The 26,860-nt window shown below is 42.0% G+C and overlaps 1 protein-coding gene across 1 annotated transcript in view; it reads right to left on the reverse strand.

Annotated features, from left to right (window-relative positions):
* Positions 1–26,860, reverse strand: part of sema6bb (sema domain, transmembrane domain (TM), and cytoplasmic domain, (semaphorin) 6Bb) — a 126,899-nt gene that overhangs the window by 32,999 nt on the left and 67,040 nt on the right. The window contains exons 5-13 of the mRNA XM_069522194.1: positions 26,651–26,713; positions 17,288–17,386; positions 15,272–15,362; positions 14,270–14,389; positions 12,602–12,690; positions 11,586–11,803; positions 3,493–3,624; positions 2,897–3,046; positions 1,502–1,681 (exon numbers count right to left, since the gene is read on the reverse strand). Of these exons, the coding sequence (XP_069378295.1) occupies positions 1,502–1,681; positions 2,897–3,046; positions 3,493–3,624; positions 11,586–11,803; positions 12,602–12,690; positions 14,270–14,389; positions 15,272–15,362; positions 17,288–17,386; positions 26,651–26,713 (1,142 nt within the window). The remainder of the gene's footprint in view (positions 1–1,501; positions 1,682–2,896; positions 3,047–3,492; positions 3,625–11,585; positions 11,804–12,601; positions 12,691–14,269; positions 14,390–15,271; positions 15,363–17,287; positions 17,387–26,650; positions 26,714–26,860) is intronic.

Raw genomic sequence — 26,860 nt, forward strand, 5'->3', positions numbered from 1 at the left:
CACAGGAAGGAGGTTTCCAGGCAGTTGGTTCAAGAAATATTTCTTTCCCCCCCGTTATTGCAGAAGAAATTGCATATATATATTTGGGAGGAAAATTACCATGGCAAAAAGCTAGTGTTCAGAAACATGTACTTTCTTTTAAAATGCCTCTAATTAGCCTTGGTGACGGATAATCAGCAGCTAAATCTGCCTGCATGTGTGCGACAATCTCCTTTCCTACGCCCTGCGGCTCTCCACTGCATGGAAACAAAGATTAAAAGCAAAAAAGGAATTCTAATCTGCTCTGATCTTTCGTTAAGATCCAGATATTAAATATGATTCTGCTACAGACTGATGATAAAGGGTCACTTTTTTCTGAGTGTAATTTGGTCTAGATTAAGGAGAATGTGATTTTATCATCACTTCATTACTTTGTGTTGTTTTCCATCCAATGTCGTCCTGTAGTGTGTCTTCACCTCATTAGGAGATGTTGAGATTTGATAATAAATATTAGACTCTAATCCTATTCTTTCTGTTTGTCCTGTTAATATTCTCATCATGGGGTTGCATCATCTCAGCAAAGGCTCAGTTATGAGTATTTAACAAAAGCGTTTATAACACGTCATGTTATAAGTTTTTTTGTTCTCTCTCTGGGACTCTTTTCTTTTCAGCTTTCCCCACTGTGCATACGTTGATCCCAGACATCACTTCATACACATATACATGTTTGTTTCCGCAAAATAATAGTTTAAGTAGCCAGTTAACATAGCTGAGCATAAAGGTGAGAAACGGAGGGAAACCACAAGCCTGGCTCTGTCTTAAGAAACTCAACCTATAAGAAATGTATTGTTGTGTTTAGTCGTAACAGGCCTGTTGGCGACACTTCCCAGTCAGCTTGCTCTCTCTTTCTCTCTCACGCTATTACAGGTTTCTGTTGGAGCCGATTATCTTCTGAGATTTGAGATCGGGGAAGTTCCCACTCAATTGGTAGCTTTAAGATTATTTTGTAAACCCCCCCCCCCCCTTATTTTATTATTTGGGCAGATAATCGGCACAGAGTGACCTCCTTTTGAGAAACCCCTTCGGAAGGGGCAAATCGGGTCTAAAATATTAGTTGTGCAGTAGCCTTAACACATCAGGCAAGGGATATCACATGACACCCTGTACAGCTACAATGTGACTATTTGTTTTATAAACAGACAAAACAAACACATGTTAACTGGTGAGGAGCTAGTAGGTGATTTAGTTACCTTTGGATTGAGCCAGGTTAACTGTTTACCACTGTTTTTAGTTCTAACCTAAGCTAACTGACTTCTACTGATAGCTTCATATTTAGACAGAACACAGATGCTGAATGAAATAAAAGATGTACGAAAGTGAAGCCAAATCTTCTTGATCACCCTCTGGTGGCTGGCTGCAGTATACCCCACTCCCTCCATGTTAGTGAATGAGACATGGACATCAGTCTTCTTATTCAAGCATTCCCAAAAATGTTGACCCTCAGTTAGCTTTAACATCTTACTTATCAGGGTTGAATCCCTCCAGCTCCTCCAGGAAGATATTGCTGTTGGTGATGGTGTTGTCCTGGTTGGGCATGATGAGGAACTTGAGGATGGTCCCTCTGCTTGACCCGAGAAACAGGACGGTTCGGTTTCTGTGCGGCCCTGCTTCTGTATCCAACACTATCTTATTCAGCTGGTACCTGCACAGAGAGGACAGATTGTCACATTAACATCACACTAATTTGGAACTTTTAGTCCATGAAAGCTAAAAACATAGTGAGGAACTTCCTGTAGGCGAGTTTATGATTTAAGCGCATTACAACTGATTAGCTTGGGTATAAAAACACTGACTCGGGTGAATTTAAATCATGATATGCACATTTGTTATGAGTAACTGCAAAATTAAATAAATTCCCCAGCGAAAAGCTGCTCATCAAATCTGCATAATAAACTAATTATGGCAGATATTCAATCATTAATAATATCAGTCAAGTCAACTGACTCGTCCTGGAACAATAGCAGAGTGTTGCTGAGCTACACACGGTCCTGTGTGAGTCAATGGAACGAGAATTGAAGCCATGTTGTGCCGGGTGATTAATATTCCACATACATCCAGACCTCATAATCCCCAGGGATGCATGCACTGATGTGAGACTACAGCTGGTTGACTGCTACCACATGCTACAACAGAACCAGGATTACTTCAACAGGAGCCTTAACTTCAGCAACATGAAGAGACAGATCATGTGTTTGTTTGAGTAAATATGAAATCACTGTGTTTGCAATCAAGTCTCATACACTTCAAAACATCATACAGGAATATTAGGAATATATTACTTTATCAGTTCATTAAGAGTTTCTTTGAAAATTAATACAATTTTAGTGACACTACAATTCTTTCAAAATGTGTTATAACTTATCTCCAGTCTTTTTTAACCCTGTTTGTTTGTTTGTAAGCAAGATAATTCAAATTCTACAAAAACTATTTCCATGAAAAAGGGAAGAACCCGCCACATTTTGTTGCGGGGGGTTGATCAACTACATTTTATTTCACTTTCTTTAACATTGAAAGATTTTTGATATTTTCACTGTTTTCCAAGGAAAAAGAGAGAACAGATATATATGAAACTTGGCAGAAGAATGGGACATGGGCCAAAACAGAACACATTAAAATTGAACACATTGGATTTTTTTTTACTTTCTTTAACACTGCAATATTTTAGTGTTTTTTGGCATTTTTCCTGGGTATACTTCATGGATCTTGATGAAATGTGAATTTGCTGTGTGTAATTTGGAGCAGCATGACTGGTTGGTGGAGGTATTAGTTCAACTCAGTGCCTAATCTAATCAGTGTATCAACTCAAAATCTGATAGACAGAGTAAGTGTTTGAGTGTTTGGCTGATTTCAGTCTCACCTGACCATGGTCCTGACTATCCAGGGTCTCTGTCCCAGGGACGGCACAGCTTCATCCATCAGTGGGTGGGTCTTGACGAAGTTGAGCATGTCATCTGGGAAAGAGTTGGACGAATTGAATCTGGATCCTTGAACGGCACAGCCACCGGGTCTGGGAACAGGACGTTGTCATACAAGTTTAGCAGATGGTACACAGACAATTCCCACAATTTGGCAGTCCCATTTCTGACTACTTTAGGCCTTAGTGAAGATATATTTATATAATCAAGCAGTCTAGACTGTCTCTGTCACACTCACATTCAGACTGATCTTCTTTTTCAACATTAGAGAAATGAGACTAAGCCAAAAGCTCATATCTGATTTGGAAAGTTATGGATGACTGTGCTGTATCCTTGTGAAAAATAACTAGGCTGTAAAACTAGATACAGTATCTTCCTGCATTCTTCATATGAAATCTAAACCTTAGACATGAACCCTACAAAACACCCTTTATAAGGCAGATTTGTGGCTCAATCTATTCATAAAAATGTTTTACTCCCACATTTGTCCCGTGACAACCTGAACACACGTGCATAAATTGATTACAGCCATCTGCACCTGGGCTTCGGGATGACTTCATCTGGAACAGGGGTCCAAATAGACTCGGGTGATTTCTGCTCCTTGAACCTCCCATCGAACACCGACGCCAGCTGCTCCATGTCAAAGGCACACACCGCCGAACCCGGGATACTAAAGAGACAGGGGTGGATGGAGAGAGATAGAGTTTTGATTGATAAAACACTTAGATGAAATGACTCAGTCCTGTGTCAAGTACCTTTGCTTTCACACAGGAGTACAGAAAAAAGAATTACTGGAAAAAGAAAAGATAAGGCGGAGAATCATTTTCTGAAAAATGGACTAAGAAAAGAGGTTAAAATAAAAAACGTAATGTGTGTGTGAGTGTGAGAAAGGGACAGACACCCAGTGAAGATGACAAATTGGATTTTGGCTGCTCGTACTTTTGACAATCAATGTTTGAAAACAAAGGAAATTGTTATAAAGACGGAGAGAACGACAGACTAAGATGGATGCTGTCAACTCAGTGGGGGAAGGATGGATATGCAGCAGATGCAATATCAAGATTAGACCCACAAAAAAAATCTTGGCTGGAGTTTCTGGACGATAAAAACCAAATAGCAAATGAGTCACTGAATATTCTGTCTCTCACAAGGAGGGGGGAAGATCTTTGCCCGCAGTGGGGAACAGAACATCTGCTCCAGCAAGTGTCCACAGCCCACACACATCCTCTAAAACAAAATACACACTGTCACAACCAACAATTTAGTCCCTTTTCAGACATATTCTCTGGAAAAATTGTGTCCGGACATTTTTCAGACTTTGTCTTTCACATATGAAGAACACAGCAGGAGACTGTCCGGTTCAGACCTGTTTACAACAACAGGAAAATGTTCGGAACATTCAGATGAGGGATGGCACCTGGGTAGAGCATGCGGGAGGCAAGACATGACATAAAGGCGGTACTTCAGGACAGGAGTCAGCCCTCATCACCAAAAGCTCTCATATCATGTCGTCTTTCAAAGTTGATGTCTTAATCTGCTCCTCTTTATCATCCATTGTATGTATGTGCATTAGTTTTTTTTCAATTTTGTGTTAGTTGCGTGTTAGAGATGTCACCAACACCCCCACTCACTCACTGTGAATTTTGTGTTAAATTTTCTGCTGTATTCTCACATGTGCTCACTTGTATGTTCTACTATGAGGCAGGCAGAAACATTTCCAGAAGCAGAAAGTGACTCAGACATTTGTGGTCTCACCTACAGGAAAATTCAAATAATAATTTTCAGAGCAGGTCTGAGAGCAGCTTTTAATCTCTTTTTTGAAAAAATTATCAGGTATTTGCAGTTTTTTTCTTCAGCAAACCCACTTAAAAAAGATGATTGACTTGCTGTCTAGCCAAATAAGTTCACCCAGGTGTCATGTTTCCATAACTGCTGATCAGTCGATTGTGTCCATTCCCATTGCAGACAAAAGCCAGATGTTAGTGGGTGTTAGTGGGTTTTTTTAGAGACACATTCACAAGAAGTTAGACACTTCCTCTCTCTTCCCTCATCCTAATGTTATATTTTGTGTTGTGGCTACAGAGACAAAGCACAGATTGAAATAAAGAGAGCAGTGTCAGGATGAGATAAGGAATGAGTAAAAAAAAACATCCCTTGCTTCCTGCTCCAAGACTCAACTCTCTGCTCTCAAAGTGTCCTCATCAATGACTAATGGTGAATGTGGTGTGAGAGCTGGGGACTAAGTGCTAATACCTCCAATATACATACGTATGAAAACACCTGAGAGGCTGAGTCACCTGCCGCCTGCTGCTACATGAAGCCCACACACACCCTGTGTTTCTTTTTACTTCATCAAAAATGGCCAACTGGTGATTTGAGGGTCTGTGCCCCCATCATTATGGACCAAGCTGAGCGTGTTTCTCTTGACCGCCCTTTCAAAAAGCCTTTGTTTGTTTGAGAAGGCATCGCCTGAAGCATTGCGGCAGCAGCGGGGCGCCGTTCTCTCCTGATGTGCCATTTGATCAGGTCACGCCGCCTCCCTCAGTACTTATCATTCATAGGCAGGGATGTGACTCAAACCCTGGCCAGTGCAGCGGAGCTGAAGGCGGATCACTGGACGTCAACAGCGTCTCTCTCAAGACGGCGGGCACCAGATGTTAGTTGTGACACGTCTGCCAGCTCTGCGTTGATGCCAGATTGGCTTCCTTGCGCTACCTCTTCCCACCCCCCGACTCTCCTGTTCTCTGTTGCTTCAGGTCACTGGGTTTGCCCCCCATGTAGCGCTGCATGTCTAACAGAAGTGAGCCAAAAGGCCTCTGGCTATTTCTCCTCTTTTTAAAATTATTCTAACTCTCCCTCTGTAGTATTCTCTCAAGCAATTATGTCTACTTGCAATTTCTTGTAAATCTCATTTTCAATCATCCTCAGTCCCCCTCCCACTTCCCTTTGTTTACTTTCACATTTTTCTTGTTCCTCTCTCTGTCCATCGGAATTTGTCCTTCCTTCACTCTTTCTCCTTGACTGAGGCTGAGTGACAGGCGAGATACGTGCACTGTCCGTTTGAAAGAGAGCGGAGTCTAAACTACCTCCTCAACATTAAACAAGCTCACTGACGGCTGGGATTAACACAGGCCTCACGGACACACGATGCCTCCAAGGAGTAGACGAGGAGGAGGGGAAGTCTGAGAATAATCAACTCAAGCCTTTAACTAGATATTTGAAATAACTTTATATCACACTCATTGTAAATAAAGTATACAATGACCTTTTGAGAGAGTTGAATCAAATACACAAGGAATATACATTTGCTTTTAAAATATTTAAGTCAAATGTTAAATTTGTATTTTACAGTCTTGGATTGGACCATTACAATACTTAATTTATATATTTTATTTTCTTTTTCATATTTGCAATGTTTTATTTTCAAGGCCTCTGTGTTTGTCTACCAGATTGACTGACTTAATAGAAGAAACGTTGCACTGGGCATTGAATTAATGACCCAAAATGTATTTTGTTTGTTCTGCAGATAAATGTCCCACTGGCATTTTATAGACAGGGTTTGACATTTTGGAAAATGCACTTATTTGCTAGAGTTAAATGAGAAGATCGATCCCGCTCTTATATCTGTGAGGTAAATATGATGCTTTGCCTCAAAAAGGAAAACAAAGGGAAAACTTTTGGCACTTTCCAAATGTGAAGAAATCTGCCTCTACTTGCACCTCCGCAGCTCACTAATCAACACGTTTTATTCTTGTTAAGGTAGAAAAACTGAGGTGTAAAAATAACACATTGTATTTTTACAGGTAATTAAATATGCCAGACTCTTTCTTCGGCAGGAGCAGTAGCTTAGCAGCAGTGATATCGATAAAAAACTATATCTTTCATGCAAAGCACTGGTGGAATCAGAGAGGTAAATATTCTTATAACAAAGCTGTAGTGAAATTTCATTCAGGAAGGTTACTCGCTATCTCGACGCTCCACCAGCTCATTATCTCCTTTTCATCCAATCACAACTTCACACGAGCCAATCAGCTGTACGTTGTCAAAGTTGAAAATGTTCTCTCTCCCTCCTGACAATCAGCTGATCAGGTCTCCGATCAATAAGTAACCCGCTGCCGCCCCTGCACCCCCTCCACTCTGGATACCAGGTCATCTCCCTTTAAACGTCCAATCATGAGACATCCCATCTTCGTGCCCCCTCCTCATCACCAGAACAAGTGTCCAGACCCATTTCATTGTGTTCTACTTCTTACTGGGGTTGAAGCAGCAAAGTCTTTTCTTCTGTTTGCAATAAATTTCATTGAACTCTAATCTCTTCAGGTCTCTCCTGTATGTACAGTTAATGATAGAAGTCATACAGAACAGATAGAGTGGACCAATGTACAGCCCATTCCCAGCCTATTTTAACACATCTGACTTGTTTACATCAAACCTGTAATAAAAACAGAGTTGTTGGCTTGTTTTACAGTTTTTAGAAATCTTGTTTTTGCTGTGATGAAAACAGTATTAAAAAAAACTATCATGTGTAATTAGGCCCCTGATTCCAGACCCTCTGCACCCCATGAACGTCTACACTTTATTTTCATTTTTAATATTATTCCATCGACTTTTACTTTCATCTGTTCTCCAAAAAACTCCAACCTGATCTGTGTTTTTAATCTAAGTAACCCAGATTTTCATGCTTTTTCTTGACCTTGTACCCTTGGGTTTTCTCTTTTCTCCATAATTTAACTATCCTAGCACATGTAAAATAAATTGAAACTTCTGCAACAACTCTGTATCACACGGCTCTACTGACAGCTACCAGTGGTTTTCCTTTCCAGTACTCATTTCTATGTCGCAAAGGTAGCTACCTTTCCACGTATCCCCTTGCCTTCTCTACTTGTGGGCCCAGGGGGGATAGCTTACACATCCATGATTCCCCCCCTGTGCTGCACTCCTCCTGGCACACTAACCTGTTTCCCACCTGCTCCTTGTCCTCCTAATTCTCTCCCCCCCCCCCCCCCCTGTTTTCCCAGAGGGACATTCTGCTGTCTGACCCTGTCACATGGGATTCTTTATAATCAAAAACAAACATGGCCTCCCCGCTCTCATCATGCACTAGATTTACTTTGCTTTGCATGGGATGTTTTCCTTGCATTCCTGCACAACTCCATTAAGCCTAATGAGCCCAGTTCAGCCAATTGCAGCGGCCATAGATGTTTTCAGCTGACATAACAATACCTGAATGACAGGAATTGTTTGTTTTTAATACCAGCAGGATGATGGGAAGATTTCCATTGGACATCCTGCTGCTATCCTTTCAAAATTTACCAACTTATTTGAGTTGATATAGAGTAATATTTTTTCCTTCACACTGTTCTTCTCTGTTCCTCCTTGATCTCTTGAACATCAGGAGCGCAGAAGGTGCTCATGGAAAAATCCAAGCTCGTCTTTCAGTCCTCATTGAGAGAAAGGGCCCGGGGCTTTAGAGGTGGATGCATAAAGAAACTGGCAACTGGGGGGAGCGATTTCAAACCCTGAAAACAGCGGGTAAAGGAGCCCCAGATGCAACTCTAGGACAGTGGTATGTGGCTGTAAAATTATCCCCGAAGCATGTGGGCGCAGGGGGAGATGAGTAACTGCAGAGAACCGTACCCCACAGACAGAGATCATCAGTAAAACCTTGACTCCGACCTGTCGTTCTCATACCACAGTCCCACAGTTGCTGCATGGGGCCAAATGGCAGGAAAGAATAAAGCTATTCCTCCACTCGCAGGTCCTGTTTCACGCTGTTTTCATTGCACGCTGCCAGCCAAAGCAATTTGTCTGGCGAGCACTTAGCCGGTGTGGCACAGGGGGCCGTATGGGGCCAGTGGGAGCTCTGCAGCTCACCTCACACATTCTCTCTTTCTCTTTGTGCTCATTTTGCTTCATCACACGTCTCCTTATCCATCCATCTAAACCTCCATTGCACTCTGTCTTAGCTGGGAGTTATTTAAAAAAGGACCCAGTAGCAGCAGGTGGGTGTTTGTGTGTGTGTGTGTGTGTGTGTGCGTGTGTGTGTTTTCAGCTGGTTCTCTTTTGTGGCATAGTGTAAATGCTGTTATCTGGGAACCATTGTAAGTGTGTTTGTGTAAATGTGTGTTTGAGTATGAAAGCGGGAGTGTGTGTGTCTGTATATGTGTGTGTGTGTGTGTGCGTGCGTGCATGTGTGTGAGGCACCCATCTGTCTCTGCAGGCAATGGCCCCCCTCTCGCAGCATAGCCTTTTCCAAACACGGGGATAAGATGCAGCTGATGAAACACTTTTAGATCTCAGAGAGCGAGGGATGCATGTGTTGTCCATTATTGACTTCCTTGTCCTTGAGTTTCTCGTTTGTCTCTCTGCCTCCTGTCTGCCGTCTCCGTCACTCTCCTCCGTGTCTTCCATCCTTTCACATCAACTTGCTCACTGTCTCACTCTTCCCTTCTCCTACTTCTCTGCTGTCTCTTACAGGGCGGTCGTAAACCTCAGTGGTTTGAGACACTGTCCTGCAACTGGTACAAAGCTTTTATTCTAATCGTGATAACAAAGGGATGGCATTGTAGTGGAACAAATGACAGGTGGTAGTCATTGTTGGCTGCAATTAAGTGAGAGACAGCATCGATTCTCCACCAGAGTCAAATAGCAGGCAGTTTTAAGTAGTCTGCTATAATGTGCTTGCTCTACCAGACACACTTAGTAGTAACAGGGCCATTACGATGCTGTAAGATGAGTGGGCCATCACAGAAAAGTATACTGAGTTCTTTTCTATGATTTGAGCCACTTAGACTTCAATATAACGCTACTTTACTTTGCAGCTTGGAAGACAAGGACGAAGTTCCTTCAAATACACAAACTGGAATGGACCTCATAATAAAAACTATAGTCAGTATTCAAATTGCATGTTTCTATAAATTGATAACAAAATAGGATAAGCAAATTTCTGCATCGAGATGAAGGACATGGGAAAACATGGGTTTATTTGTTTTTTTACAAGAGGAACTATCCCACACTTGTGACATTTAGAGCCAGTTTAAGATGAGTTCAGACTACACCACTTGCTGTCTTGCTCAGAAAATTACGGACTGGAAGGGAGATGAAACTGTTCAGTGGACATCACAGTTGTAAAGAATAGAGAGCGACTCAGGTTACATTTTCCTGCTGGAAACCAAGATCCCAACCTGAATCCAACAGGTTTGCTATTTCTTCTTTTCTTTTTCATCTATTTAATATATCTATAGATTTAGTATTGTATAGCTCATATAAATATATATTTTTTACATTCCCTTCTTCACTCTGTTGTTCAAATGTCTCTCTGGTCTGTAAGTAGCATTGTGTTCGGCTCCACAAATACCCTCAGTCTCCAATAATCCCCCATTTACCAGGCAGCATCTCTCCCCTCCCCTCACCCCTCCTTCCCTTTCACCTTTTTTCAATTTAATCTTGTCTCTCAGAAAATCACCTCTTTGTCCTCAATGAAAGCGTCCCATGTGTCTTCAATTAGTTTGCACCCCACAATCTTGACCTCTGCACCTCCACACAGCCTCTTTCTTCGCCTTCCCGTAGGAGGCCTCGCTCTCTCTGACTTCATCTGTGAGGGAACAAACTATGGTGGTCCACTAAATTTTCAAGGTGAGCCGTGAGTACAGCTTCGCCACGGGTGTCTATCCCAGTCTCCATGGGAAGTATGTCAAGATGTCTCTCTACGAGTATTTCTTTAAAAAAAAGCTCTGAGTGTGATTCCCATTCTCTCTGTGAAGCAGGATATGAATTGAAATATTTTCACTGCTGCACACACACTCACACGTGCACACACATATTTACAAACAGATAAAGCTTCTTATTTGAAGAAAGAAAGGTTGGGTATTGATCATCAGTGATTCTTAATCAGGATCCGCTCGTGCTTGGGGGTTGTGTGCAAAGATTGTGGAGTAGTAATAAGTAGTAGTTGTAATATGAGGATCAGTAATTGAAAAAAAAAGATAATTCAATTTAAATAAAAATAAATCCTCATATTGTATCAGCTGCAACGCCTGAACGGCAAGTTTGTGCAAATACAACCAATTATACTGCAGATACAATGAACACTTCAAATCCCAGACTGTATATAAAGATTGATTGAAATAGCTCCCCAAAAGTGATGCCAAAGCTCCTTGATCACCCCCTGGGGGCTGACTGTAGTATAGGTAATAAATCCTGCCTCCCCCATGGTAGGTGATGAGACATGGACCAAACAAAATGTCAAAATACACGTCAGATAAATTATTTTGAAAGATGTTTGCATCTGCATGATGTAAGTTCCAGTGTTCATTTTTCCAGTAAGGTTGATTCTAACTCCAAGTTCTAACTAGTTGTTTAATGCTATAAAAACAGTGTGAAACCTCGCTACTGCAGCTCCATCACACTATCATTACTCTGCAGACTCCAAATGACATCATCTGCACCAAGATGGCAGCATTTTTACGCTGGATATTTGAGCTTCCTTTTCGGAATAGTGTTGATGAAAGCGTAAAGTTTAGAGTTTATCTAAGAGGACAGTGAAATTCAACAAGAAATCTTTTGGAAATCTTGAATCTTAAGTATCTGTCACACTTTTTTGCATTTTTCAGTTTTATGTTTGTGTTGTACCTGTTAGCTGGTGTGGAGAACACGCCCAGGATGATGTCCCTGCCGTGCATCCTGATGACGGGACTAGTGGAGTGGAGCAGGTTAAAGTAGAAGTGGGAATCCCCGGGGACGGAACAGTTCAGACGGGCCTTTAGGAACGACGTCCACTGCTTCTCCAGAACTCGCTGAGAACCGCCCTGGTCCCGTTTGCACACCCGGGCCACACGCGACACCACCACCTGAGATAGGCACAGAAAATGAGTGTGAAGAATATACATGGCATTTACAATATATTGATAAGCATGGCCTTGCTGTGGCTCACATACAATGTCAGTAATAAGGTGTGGGGGTTCAAAAGTATTTCCTAATCTTCAGCTTTCATCTTCAAATAGGTACATTAAGCCATTTTCAACTCCATGTCATCTCTGAAGAGTCATTTGCATTCTATTTGTGTATCGGAAACCCTGTTTTGGCAGATCGTTGTTTTATTATGGTAAATGTTTTATCAATTATTCATGAAAATGTCAGTGCATTTCAAAATTGTTTCTTTGAACACGATCATCCACACAATGGTGATGCATTTTAGGTGTCCATTTACTCTACCTTCTGCGAGCTCCTCTCCCCCAATTGATGTTAATTGCTCATTTATAATAAGGATGGGTTTGCTGATGCTGCTGATATTTTTTTTTTCATTAATATGTATACCCAGCTCCAGGAAATAAACAGAGTCGCTGTTAAAAAAAGGGCTTTTCTGAGGTTAATACAGACAAGAGTTGTTTGCTCAGAACGCGGTTTGTTGGATTAGATATGCAGACAAAAACATACACGGATGAAAGGTCAGTGTAGCAGTGGGAAGAGTTGATATTGACATTCATATGATAGCAGCAGAGAGACATTCGACCAGAATCTTCTTTAATAGTGATGCACACTTTTACATATGCCTCTACAGTGCTTTCAAAAGATGCTTTGAAAGGACCAGTGGCTCCTTTTGTGTGAATATGGAAAGTTCACAGGGAGAAAGTAGATGGCTTCCATACCTTCTCCAGGTAATTGAACTCCATGGCTATCTCTCTGAAGAAGAAGTAGATGTGAGGTCCCCACTCCACAGCACTGACAAAATAGGGCTCTGTAGTGTGAGAGAGAGAAAGAGTGTGAGAGAGGGGAGTAGGTAGTGAACGTTTGATGTTGTAGATAGATCGTGAGAATTTAGCAAACAGTGCCTCCGTGTGTAGGCACATCATTCACTCCCATGACACTGAGGCAACATGAGGGCAGAGAGGATGTGGCAGAGGCCATGCTTAATTTCATTACATGCTGAATGGGGATTTCACACCAAACAATAGGCACATTATGACTCCCTGATGTTTCTGAGAAACGGGTTTCACGCTATGCTGATACACCTGGGACCAGCTGCAACCTGTATGTCTATTATTGTGTATTTGTGACCTTCTAATCGTCATCCTCAGGTCTGACTGCAGACCAACCCTGATGTGGATGGTCCAGACTAAAGACTGTATGTAAAGATGGACGAGTCTCCATTTCCTCACTCCAATAAATGTCAATCATGATGTTTCATCCTCTTTTAAAAAGACTCGAACATACATAAGTTTGATAAGAGCTACCTAAAATGACATCTTTACGAAAAACTTTCTTCGACATGTACTCTGACATTTTCGTTTGGTCAATTTCTTATCAACTAAACTCTGTAAACAGATTTTTCAAGTGAATATGCAGAATCTGTCAGCGAGGCTCGAGATTTGGTTCAAGAAGCCTCCATTGCTACTTGAGCATGAGCATTGTGCTTTGTTCTCTCGCAGGTAAACAATCTTTGTGGAGAGAAACACATTCATGACCAAAATGCATTTGCTCTTAAATTTCTCTGCAACCATCTGCTGATAGCTTTAAATAGAGATTAGCCAAAATGTTGCCTGGACCTAAAACACCTACAAAGAGTATCAGTGTTTGTGTTTTGTGCAGAGAAACATTCAACTCTTGTGATCTAACAAACTCGTCAGACAGTAATCTGTGTTTGGTACGGTGAACGAAAGGCAGCATGGGCCTTGATATCCACTGTTTACACCAGAAGCCTCAAAATATTTGTAGTAGCTCCCAGAGGCTAATTTGTAGTCAGACAATAGCTGATCAGCTCTGAGATTGCCAATCCAAGGAAGCAGAATGTATTACTTTTACTGCAGCCAGCCAGCAGGTGGCAATCCAAAAGCTTTGGCTTCACTTTTGGTAAGCAGTTATGTTGTGCATCTTTATATACAGTCTACGGTCCAGATTCTTTCAGGAGCAGAAGGTTTGACAGCTTCATGTCCAGTGACCTGAACACAGAGTTGTCAGCCTGCTGACTCAGCCCTCTGCTACTGACACATATCGATCCTGTTTGCTGCTAAGTGTTGTGGACGCTCACTCAACCCATCAGACTCTGACGAACAACAACAACAGACACGACGCTGACGAGGAGACGTTCTTCAGAAAACAACAGTAATGTACAAACACTTGTTAAGACACACTTTGACAGGCATACAAAAGAACACAACCACATATGCATCCCCACACATTTACCACCCATTGGCATAATTCATTCCCTTGCCCCTAACCCCTGATCTTACTGTCCTCCCCCTGTAAGATCTTTACTCAAAATGGTCCTCAGAAACATATAAGTACAAGTACACACACACACACACACATACAGGTACCTCTGAACCACTTGGAGTCATGCTTGACGGTGCGAAGAGCAGGACTGTCCCCAAGGCTACGATAGATCACTGCATCAATGGCCAGGAAGTCAGTCACTGTGGCTGTAAACAGATTCCCCTCTGACACACACAAAATAAAAATAACCACACACACACACACACACACACACTAATGAGCTGGACAGCCTGCCAATGCAACAGCGTAACCACAAACAATGAAAGTGGAGTAATTGTTACTGTTTTGTGAGAGTCCTGCATCGTAAACATGACATGACTGACCAGTAAACAATGCAATCGAGTAACATAATTACGACTCTGCAGCTCTCCCACACACATGAAAGGAAAAACTCCAGCCTGCTAATATGAGATAATGTGCTGATGGCAGAACAGTAATGGCTCCCTACAGTTTCAGTCACAGGACTGTTGATTTGATTATAGTGAAGGGTTTGAATCTGATGAAGAATCACAATAGTGCATTTTGACGAAAGTATTTGTTGTTTTCAAGCAAAACGTCTTTGATGGAGGAACAATGATGTCGATCAATGATTTTTATGTCATTGCTGCGACAATTAAAACTACAATGTCACAGCGGCACTGATTGCCACTGTGTTATCATTATCTTAATACTACCAGCAAAATGAGCATCATCTTTATTCAAACATTATGGTGTCAGAGGCAGAAAGACACCCAGCAATCCTGCAAGGCGCTTCCGCTTCTTTCTCTTCTTCTGTTGTTTAATGATGTTTCATCTTCCTGAAACTAGTCCAAAGTCAGAACCATTAAAAAAAAATAGATTAAATCATTTCTATCTGAACACAGGTTAATTTGATCCCGACCAAGAAACTCTAAATTTTGGTCCGTCAGTCGCGAATGTGGTCTGAGGCACCTTTCAGACCTGTTATTTGGTTCACACTAAACTGAGAAGTCTAAAGGTCCAGTCCAAACAACATGGGTGTGACAGCGCCCTACAACAAGAGGACTAAAACAAAAGTTGAGTCTCACCTGCAAACAGAGCTACGTTGGCATGTTTGGGATCATAAGGGCATCTCGCCATCCCACTGACCGTGTCTCCAACCATCTCCAGAGTGTCTCCCTGTAAGGCCGCACACACAGAAAATGCACACACACACATACGCACACATCAATCAACATACTCCAAACATTGTGGCTGTGTCTGCAACAGCATTGTGAAAACAAGGCACCAGAGAACGGCAATTAGGGAGTGTTACTGTAAGTGCAAACTAATGATTCACTGGTGGCAATTAGGCACAGCAGCAACAACAAGAGACACATTCTCACACATAAATAAAACAGATAAACACACAGACACACTGGGGTCCAGCCATACACCCACATAAAGTCACATTGACGATTCAAACAGTTTTCAGCTCTTACACACAAACGCACTCATACGGGTAGGGAAATTGCTGCGTCTCTCTCTTCAAAAACACGTTCACAAACACATAAACTTAAAAAATAAAAACCCAAGCAAACTATTCCTGCAGCATAGTAGAATTCTCATTCGAGGCCGAAAATGAAATAATTAATATTTGTCATTTCATTAAAACCCTGGCTATTAATAAAACAGTCGCTAACATCACTAACTAGTCCCGGGAGAAAAAGGCGTGCAGCCTATCAGGCAGAAGACAGGTGTGTTATACGCTGTTGTAGAATGTCATTAGTTGCTGACAGATAATGGGCCAGGTAGAGCTCCGTGTATCACTGTTGTACTGTTTGAAATGTGAGAGACTGAGAATAACACTTATCTGAAAAAAAGCCTTTGATACTGAAAGGATTTTTTTCTCCTTCTCAACTGCCTTCTTCATCCCTTATTTAATATTCCTGCTAGAGGATGTGAAATCAGTCGAGGCCATGATTAATATTTATGTGTAGTTTTTCTTCCACGAGTTTGAGATTGTTACCGTAATTGAGCGAGACAGGAATTGGTCGGGAGGTGAATGGTGTAGGAATCGGGTGCTGAATGGATGCACACATTCAGAGGCTGATAGATGTATATGAGGAGGAATTATTTGGGGTACACTCTAGTTTGCTTGAATCGGGTCAGTCAACAGCTTTAACCCCGGTGTCTCTTTAATACCTGCCTTCTACTGCGGAATGGCTTTTCTTTTTTAACCAGCAGCAATGAGAACAAAGCCGGCAAACAAGTCACGTCTGCACGGCCCTTAATCACAGCTCCTCTTCCTCCTCTCCCCCTCTTTTGTGTTTGTCTTGGTTATCCGCTTTCTCCGACTTGATGATAACAAGCTTGGCAGACCACAAAGTTTAACCACCGGGAAACAACAACTGTTGTATCTCAGGAAAACGAGGGAGTGTAGCTGCCAGACAACTCAGATAAATTGCTCCTGAAGAGAAAGTCAACGCTGCCGCAAACAAACAACTTTAATCAAGCTGTGAATTTTCACCTGAACAGACATACTAATTTCATAAGGGAAACTAGGCCTCTTCTCTAAAAATATGGATAAACCAGCAGTAATTCAGGCATTGTACCTGACTGTTATTGTAAAGAAAGCCTGCAAGGTAAAGCTTTTTTTACGGGTGGATCTACTCTGAAACCTTCATCTATGCTCATATGTAGTGACCGAAAGATCGAGGAGCCAAATACAAGCGGCCAAGATGAATTTTCCCCTTAGGGTGGCTGAGCTCAGCCTTTAGAGACAGGGAGAGGAGATAAGACATCTGGAGGGAGCTTGGAGTAGAATCACTGCTTTTTCAGGTCAAAAGGGGAAAGTTCAGGTATTTAAATAATCTCGTCTAAGGCACCTTCCGTTTGCGGGATGTTTCCAGGAAGAGCTGGAAAGCATGGCCAGGGAGATGGACATTTCGGATACCCTACCTGACCAGCTACCTCCACAACTTGAGCCCAGACAAGCGGAAAAAAATGGATGGAAGGACAGATGGATGGATTGTATGAAGTATGAATTCATGATTGGACTAGTCACAGGTCTATGACAGGTGGAGCTGTGACCGCAGGTGTGAGCACGATCAGTCTTTTCTTACGGTATAGTTGGCACAGAGCGGATTGAAGGCATTGGTCCCGCACACAAACAGGCCTCCTTGTCTACTGAGCAGCACCTTCATGAAGTTACGGCATTCATCCTGCAGGGAAGACAGAAATACAGAGAGGTTAGAAGCTTAGTATGCAGGAGGGGTAAAAGCGAGGAGAAGAAAAGCAAAATGATGGAGTGAATGGAGGGAAAAGTGAGTTTATTTTTCAGAGACTGATTATCCAGCGTGTGCTGTGAAATGAAGCTTTTCAGTTGCCTGATGTGTAGAATTATCACACCATTAACGCTGTCAATCAGATTGATACAGTCTGAACGTAGCCTGTAGAGACTTTAAGTGTCTACCCTCACTGAGGCACACACACAAACACACACACGCATACACACACACACACAGCTGCTGATGATTGACAGATGGTAATCCATACCACACTCTGGATTTCAGAACAAGAAGCAGATTTAAGACTAATTTCTCCACCGTGAGATGTCAGACTCCATGATGCCCGCCTAATGACTAGAGTCACACTTCCATTATGCCACGCTCATTCTTTGAAAAACGGAGTAGAGTGAGCACTGCAAGACTTAATGGCTGCTTTTATTCCACAGTGAGTGACAGTTGTGAAGGTTGATTTCATGAAACAGAGAAACAAAACAACATGTTAGTTCATCTCCTGGCATCAGGGCTTTTACAGAAACCGGTTTAACTGATGTTCACTTGACTTGTTGAGATGATCACATGATTGTGCACCTAAACAACACACGATGATTGACTGCCCAAAAAGACAGTATGGTCCAACTTTTTGTCTTTTCACTTTTAATATATAGACATATTTCTATTCTTAATTCCTATATGTCCATGTTTGAAGGTCTGTTTAAGAAGGAGATGCAAAGTAAGCCCACACTCAGCTCCCCCACGACCATTTCCCATCCACTAACATGGAGGAGGCGGGATTTATGACCAACATTGCAGCCATAAACCCACTTTGGCTTCACTTTAGAGAAGCCGTTATATCCATAGATATGCACAGTCTGTGCTATGAACCCTTTTTTAATTGCTTTATTACTAACTTTTTAGTTTTCTGACCCTTTGAAATTGATACGATTTCTTTTGACTTCTCACTGCAGGTTCTGCTTTGTTGTAATCATTAGTTGTGGTCAATAAAATAAAAAAGTTTTATATCCGTAAGTGTGTGTGAAGGTGTTCAATATTTTACGAAAAACAGAAAGGCCAGGAAAGAAGAGTTTACACTATGGCTAGCACAAACAAGAGTGGCAGTGAATCTGCATGTGGGGGATATTTTTGTTGTCACTGAGAATTAAGCCCAAATTCCAGTTATGACCTTTGACTTTTAATCCAGAAGGTAATGACAGCAGTTTGTTTTTGCAAAGCTGAGTCTGCCACCTGTGTGTGTGAGCGCAGAGTGAATGAGTGGTGATGTACAGTAGATCTCTGATGGACAGCAGCCAGCAACCCCCCTCCCCAAGCTAGTCTCCCAGTCAGGGTGGCACCAGCTCTGTAACCCCCAACCCCCAACTCACACATGCACACTCACACACCAAACCCACTGCTGATGTCATCCAAAAGAGAAGAAGAGCTGGAGCAGAAGCGGTGTTGGAAGTGATCGTGGGTATGTTGAAAACCCTTGTATATGTGTCTACGTGTGTGTTTGTGTGTGTGTGTGTGAGAGAGAGAGAGAGATCAGAGGTGAAGCAGTGATATGAGATACGGGTGAATGTTATTCCAGATGCTCCACCCCTACCCCCCACTGCCCCTCCACCTTCCCACTTCATTCCCTGCAGTGTTCTCATTTTTCAACGGCGAAAAAAAAAAAAAGACAGGAGAGAAGTGTTTTCGTGTGCATGTGTGTGTGTGTGTGTATGTGAGTTTGATGCAGGGGGTGTGTCAAGTGTGAGGTGTAAATTTCCAATGGCGCAGCACAATGTGACAAATTGAGGTGTGACGGTTGCGGGATATGAGGATATGTCATTCCCCCCCATATAGCAGCATGTGTTCCAGCCTGGTGCATACATCTGTGTGTGTGTGTGTGTGTGTGTGTGTGTGTGTGTGTGTGTGTGTGTGTTTGCATGTGTGTTTCTCTGCATCACAGCACAGATGCGTGCTCGTCTGTGAGAATCATTTGCATGCTGCTTGTCGGCGGGGTTGCAGTCTGTCAGCTTGGTCAGAGCTGTAATCACAAAGCCAGATGAAGCACTCTTAATAACAACCCTGTCCCACTGCCAGCATCTCAGAGAGGGGAGTAAATACTTCCAAGAGCCAAACCACTGCACAAATGTAGGCAATTGGCAGCGCTTGTACACATAAAATGAAACACTTCATGACCACATGATAAAACAAGGATTGGATCCTTTGCAACATTTCAGCCATGGAGCTCCGATTTCCATTTGCACTTTACAGACATTGTCAAAATTAACTCCCTGCTGCATGCATGCATTTCATTAACCCTTATTCATTATTTCCAGGAAGCAAATTGGCACTTCCAGGTACAGGTTCTTCTTTATTAAAGCCCAGTTCAGTCTGCAGGATTATGGCTTTACTGTGGTTTCCACATTTAAAAAGAAAACAAGCAGCAAATCACTGAATTAAACAATTATATATGAATTCAAATGTTGTACGTCCTGATGCCTCCTCCTTCTCCCTTCTGCCTCCTCCTCCTCTCCCTGCTCCCTCACTCCCTGGGCAGAGTCCAGACAAAACGCCACCTGTGCGCGCTGGCAAGACTTTCCAAGACCCAGACGACTGCAGCCCTCCTCCCCGTCCTCCCCATCTTCCTTCTCCTCCTCCTCCTCTTACTGAGCTGCCTGGCCTCTGAAAAATTAATCTGCAGCACAGATGAGTTACACAGGAGCGTGCGCTCAGTGCAAATATGGACTTTGTCGTGAATGGATGGCGACATTTAAAGGAGATCGAGAGGAAGATGGGGAGAGATGCTGCTCAAGCATGCACACGTGTCTGCCAGCAAGTTTCAATGTGTGAATTTGCATTGATATAAACTGGATGCTATGCAGTTTGCAATATCTTAATCAGTTTCTTGCTCTTGAGGTTAGCCAGGCTCCTTCTAATTTGTGTATTCCACCTTTGAAATTTCCAGCACAGACCCAGATATTTTCCTTAGAGACACAAAAACAGGCATATCTGAAAGCATTTGTATAAACATATAAAGGTAAAGTGATCACACACAGAGACAGAGGATTGACAACAAGTTCTCTGTTGCTACAACACATCTGCTCCAAACAACCTGCAGCAGTCAGGCACCATTAAAACTGAGGAGGCTCCACCTACTGCATCTGCTTTTCATCTGTTGTGCAGAACTCAACCTTAAGAATGAGATGATTTCATTTGGCCTGAGCCTGGGCTCAGTGTTTCTCCTAATGATGAAGCTTTTTCCAAAAAACCCCCCAATGAATGTGGTGTTTGACTGCCGGCTACAATAAACCTTCCTGTGTTTAGTCTAACCAAGAAACAAAATATGTTCATGTGTCATAAGGTCTTTCCCAACCACAGCATTTTTCATAAAATATAATAAGTTATCATGATGACCTGCTTTGTAATGTTCGCACAATAGGAGCCGTCTAAAGAAGGACATCAGGGGGTCATATTTAGCAAGCTGCTCCTCTAAATCTCCCGTTTCCATTACACGCCTGGCTGGTCCCCTGATGTTAGCGACCAGGGAGAAGAGAACGTCGCCCTGCCAAGAGCCACCATTGAGCCAGAACTCTCCCACACATACTCAAACACACACACACACACACACATACTGTATATACAATACACTCCACTCATTATAACAGGCCTGTCATTTCCAGAAAAATCCCAGATGATCATCCCTGAGTGACTCTCTATAACGGGAAGAGAGTGCGTGTATGTTTATGTACACGTGGGCGGAGGATAAATTAACAGTGGTACCAAATTAGCAGCAATGTGCTGTTCTGAGTGCTACGGTCTTAGTCAGCATGTTAACGCTAATCCGCATCCCTCTGCAACCCTTCTTCTCTGTTTGATGGTAATTCTGACTGAACACACCACAGGCCCCAAACAAACATCAGACACCAGAGGGAAAGAGAGAGAGAGCAAGAGGAAGTGAGATAAATGAGAGAGAGAGACGGAGAGAGAGAGAGAGAGAGAGAGAGAGAGAGAGAGAGAGAGAGAAAATGATAGAAAAGGAGTTTATCCTCGCCAGGCAGCCATGTGGCATTCTCAGCAGTGGAGCTGACCTGCAGCAAGAGCTACAGATTGTGAGGTCAGCTGATGTCCACTCCCTGGTATCACACACACACACACACACACTCACTCACACACACACACACACACACACACACACACACACACACACACACACACACACACACACACACACACACACACATACACACACACACATACAAACACAGCCATTTAATCCTTGACCACAACACCACCTGAGTCACCTGTGGTCACCTCTGTCTCAAGACCTTCTCAGAAAACTGTGGCACATTGTCACTGTGATTCATTTTAGTTTTAGTCTTTCATTCACTGAACCTTCATCAAGCCAAATTTGTGACAAAACCTTATGATGAGATGAAATTTTGCTGTGTTGCAAGTACACATGGGAGTAGTTCACAGCGGTAGATTCCCAGGCTAAAAAATGTAGTGTATGGTATTACAACATATCACAGAGACTGGGGACTAATCAACACTAGAAGCCACTGGGAAACTAAAATAGTGTAAATAAGTATCACATTTAGGGAAATGCTTCAAAAACATCTGGAAAGCTGATATGAAGTTTATTTGTGTTGTGCATAGGGCCTGAGGATTTATCAGTTGGCAGATAAAAATCGGCTCATATGAGCCTTTCACATATCAGTGTCAGCGTTTAGGTTTGCTGATAAGAGCACTTTTATTTTACAGTGAAAACAATGCAGAATAGATTATAGCACTTATCTTTATTTATTACTCAAATAGATGTTTGTTTATTTTTTAATTAAAATTCATTATAAACATCTGCTTTGTGTTTTATTTAGATTTATTTATAATTAAGTTTATGGTTAAACTGTAAAACAACAAGACTTAATTATATTTCTTATATCCATAATGGATTGAAAACAAAATAGTAGGACTTATTGTTAATATATATCCAATATATTGTGAGACTTTTTACCCCATTACTATTTGTATCAGCATCAGCCCTCAAAAAACTATATTGTTTGGGTTCTGGTTGTGCATAATTTGCTGTGACAAAAGTCTTGTATCCAAAAACTCAGCTTTATCATTATTATCTTCAATTGGGAATAAGTGTGCAGAGCTTTTTTCTTTGCCTTGTTACAACTTAGTTTTTGAGTTGTGAGTTTGGAAATCTTCTCAAAATGACAGGCTGCTGTGATAAAAATAAAGTTTGAACTAAAACTTGTAAAATAATGTCAATACTATCAGCTCTGAGACTTAAAAACAGACATGACAACATGTCTAAAGACAGAGAAACTGGACAGCTTAAGATTTATAAGAAGGCCCACAATTATGACTCACATGTGGTTTTTCAGATTCATTAATCTAGGAGCCACAAAGAGGCTGTGAAACCAAATCTTCAGACAGTCTGACCCAGAGAGGGGATTTGGTTTGGATGACGGAAAACTCAGAGCTTCTCCCGAGAGCACGATCAACGTTATATCGATCAAACAATCCTGCTAAGTGCCCCTTATATCGATGCCCAAATACTCTTTCAAATATGGTATTGCCTCATTTTGCATGCCTCGCTGCCATACAGGTTGATGTGTTGGCACAGAGCCACCTCTGGGGAACGTCTCACCCTCCATCTCTTTTGTATTTTCATTGGAAGAGAAAGGGATGGGTTGAAAGAGGCGGGGTGGGCAATGACAGCAGGAGACAATGAAAATGGCAAATAGGGAAGAGATAAAGAGACAGCGGAACGTAAAGGACAAAGGGAAATATGACGGGAATATGCGGCGTGAGTGACAGCCGGGCCGACTGTTGCACTCATCAACAATCATCTGGTCAACACGCGAGAAGAGAAAAAGGCAGAAGAATTAGTATATTGAATTTTCAGCCTAATTAGGGAGAGCACTATGTCCTTTGTGATCAACCAAGCAGAAATATATAATTACAAAACCAATTACGAGCTAGTGAATGTATCACATCTGACACAAGCCTCCCCCGAGCAGAACAGGACATTTTCAGGTGGAGGAGAGAGAGAGAGAGAGAGAGAGGGGAGGAGTGGGTGGGAGAGGGCGAGGGAGGCGACCACAAAAACGTTTGTAGAGATTTTCAATTTAATTTAAACAGCGGTTAAAAAAGATGAGTGAAACCATGAATATGTATGAATGTACAGCATGTGTAATAAAGATTAGGGTGAGTGAGTCCACTTACATTTATGTAAAAGCCTGCATGTGTGTGTGTGTGTGTGTGTGTGTGTATGCATCAGAGTCAATAACGGATTATTTTGTTAAATATTCAGTCAGGTCAACTGATCACGATCAAATCAATACTCAGCAGCAGGAGGTAAGAAAAACAACACCAGCAGTAATCTGATTTAATCCAGTACAAAGTCACCTCTCCCACTGCAGCTGGACGATACTGTGATGATAAATTTCCTGAACTTTTGAGAAAATCCTGACACGTATGACATAATTACTTTCTTTCTGTGAAGTAAAAATCAAATATGATGAAATAAAGGTTCTGCGAAGTTTGGTCCAACTCACATATTCAACGATGAAGCCAAGCGTCATCAATCACCATCAAGCTCTGACATGCAGGTTTAAATGGGAGCTGTAGGTTTTAATAATACTGCAGCTCCAGAGTGCCTCTGGTCCAAAAACAATCCCATCAGTGAATCATTTGACTTATTTGATTGTCATGTTGAAATGTAAAAAATGATTTAAAGTACTATACTTTAGTTTTTTTTTGTGGTGGTTCGATCCCAATGGCTTGTGAGATGAGGCACCGCATGAATGGTGTGTTATAAGAAAAAAACGCAAGCGCTGCGTATAGGAGCAATGTATGGATGTGTGTGTGAATGCAACTTTGAGTGGCTGATAAGAGGAAAAGTGCTCCATAAATACACACCATTTACCATTTATCATACTGAGGTATCTTTATATATCAGCATATATTGCTGGTGTGACTTTATGAAGCTAAACGATACCATGTGTTTTTAAGCACTTGCACTTGCACTATGGAGTGTTATTTTGATGACATGAAACTATAGTGTGTGTATCTACATGGTGTCAGATTTGCACCGTGTGGTTTCACACTATTTCACTGATCTATTCCACTGATAATGTGCCAAGAAAAAATCAATGCTCGATATGAACAAACAAGCTGTGTCCCAATTCAGTGGCTGTGTCCTCTGGATGGATCCTTCTTAGGCCAAACTATCCCAGAAGAACCAGACTCATTTCGGTGAAGGCTGCCTTCATGGGCCACATGGACCAAGTCTTACAGGAGGTGGCCCATGAATTGTGTCACAGCTTTATATGGCAAGTATAAACATAAATAATGCAGGTTAAAAATGTTCTAAAGAAATGTATAAATGTAAATGTTAGAAAGGAAATGCAATGAACACGGTTGTTTTTGGAGAGAAATACCCAAGAGTAAACACAGGGTGTCTTTAAAGTGTTGTTTTTACTGTCGACGCCATGTGAGAGAGGTGTTGTCTCAACTCCACACTCATCTCTGAGGCTGCAGCTGAGGTTTGAACACAATTACATTATGTAGATGGGTGAGTTCCAACTTTTTCCTCCATGTTTTTGTTACATTTTAATGTAAAAAGATGACTGGTGATTTAAAAATATCTATTTGTCGTATATAGTGACGGCATGCATGTGTGTGTGTGACTGGATGTGCTTACATGAATAAACACACGCACACACACACATGCACACACACACACACAAGCACAAGCACAAGCACAGTCATTCATATGAATCGGAGCCCAGAGAGCTGACGGAGACAACCTGGCAGTGTTCTTATCTTCCTCACATTGCCGAGTGACTCACAGCATTACCAGGCAGCACAGTCATTAGGGGCAAGAAGACCTTTCATATCTCAGTCATCCCCACAGCTCTCCTCAGGGCTGGTCAACAGGGACCAACAACACTCCTCTTCCTCCTTTTCCTCTTCCTCCTCTCCTTTCCTCACTGTCCTCCATTCACCCACCCCTTTTTTCTCTGTCCCTCTTTTCTCCATTGTGTTTCTGTCTGGCAGTGTCTCACACAGATTTAATGTCGGGTGTTCTCCCAGTGTGTTAAATAAGTCATTTTTTTCCTTGCCTTCAGGGGACAGAGCCTGTGTTTCCCCGGTCAACCACAACAGTCACCACTACACACATACAGATCCCTAGTGTGTGTGTGTGTGTGTGTGTGCGCGCGCGCGTGTGTTAGTGATGTGTGAGTATTCAGCCGTGGGCTGCTGGTGGCTGCTGGGACATTTCACCCCATCTCTTCCTCACTGCCTCAGTTTCCTCCACGCCCACCTGCATTTTCTGAGGGCACAAACCGAATTCCTGATTCACGATGGTGAAACAAGTGGTGCCTTGGTAGGATTGGTTCTGTGCTTCCACTCAATTTGTATGAGTGTGTGTGTGTGAGATGGGTTACATGAGCTGGGACAATGATATTATTCACAGTCATTGCACCCCTCTTGCTGAGGCTGTGCCAGCAGGCAGGACAGTTAGATAACAGGCACGGTGAAACCAAAGCTCAGAGCCAGAAAGGTAAAACAAGTGGCATCGTTTAGATGATCGAGTTGTGCGTTTGTGTGCGTGTGTGCGTGTGTGTGTGGTGAAGGTTTTACTCATGTTGTGAGGACCTGAATCTGTTTCTACAGTCACATTATGGGGACTTGTCTTCCTTAAGACATGTTATAATGTTTAGTTTAGATTAAGGTTAAGTCATGTAATGTATTATGTATTATATCATTTCTGCATATTCTGTGATTAATTTTTCTCATTTTTTGGAACTTTGGCAGATTTGACAAAAAATGTGGAAAAATGTGAAAAGCTGCTCAGTTTAAAAACAAATTTCATTGCAGTAAATGACACAATGAGCTGAGAAATAACAACAAATCAGTATATGAACTGTAAAACTACTGTTCTGTCATTTTAGTAACAGTTTTTTCATAATTTATGATGAGGCTATTTAAAGCTGCTATAATTAACATATTTTTAACAAAGGATCAAATACTTGTATATGAAAGCTAAGAAAACAATTAACGCAGGCGTGATGAAGTTGTTTTCATTCTATTATTGTGCTGTATTACTCTATATTTACATGACTGAAACATAGAGGAGAGAGATTAGATTTATTTGACAAGGAAAGATGGAGGAACAGATGCTGAACACCGTCTCACCTCATGTTTGCCCTTCATCCTGCAGATCCTGATGTCATTCTTGTTGGACTCCCATGTTCTTTTCTGCACATTTAAAAAAAGCACACAGACACACGCCACTGGTCAGCTACATGTGCATCTTTCTGTAGCCGGAAAATGACATTTTGCGGCCTAATGATCACAGATACAGCTACATGGAAGAGGTAAACAGTGTGTGTCTCGTCCAGGAGG

The sequence above is a fragment of the Paralichthys olivaceus genome, chromosome 3 (assembly GCF_024713975.1).
Source record: "Paralichthys olivaceus isolate ysfri-2021 chromosome 3, ASM2471397v2, whole genome shotgun sequence".
In the NCBI taxonomy this organism is placed as follows: Eukaryota; Metazoa; Chordata; class Actinopteri; order Pleuronectiformes; family Paralichthyidae; genus Paralichthys; species Paralichthys olivaceus.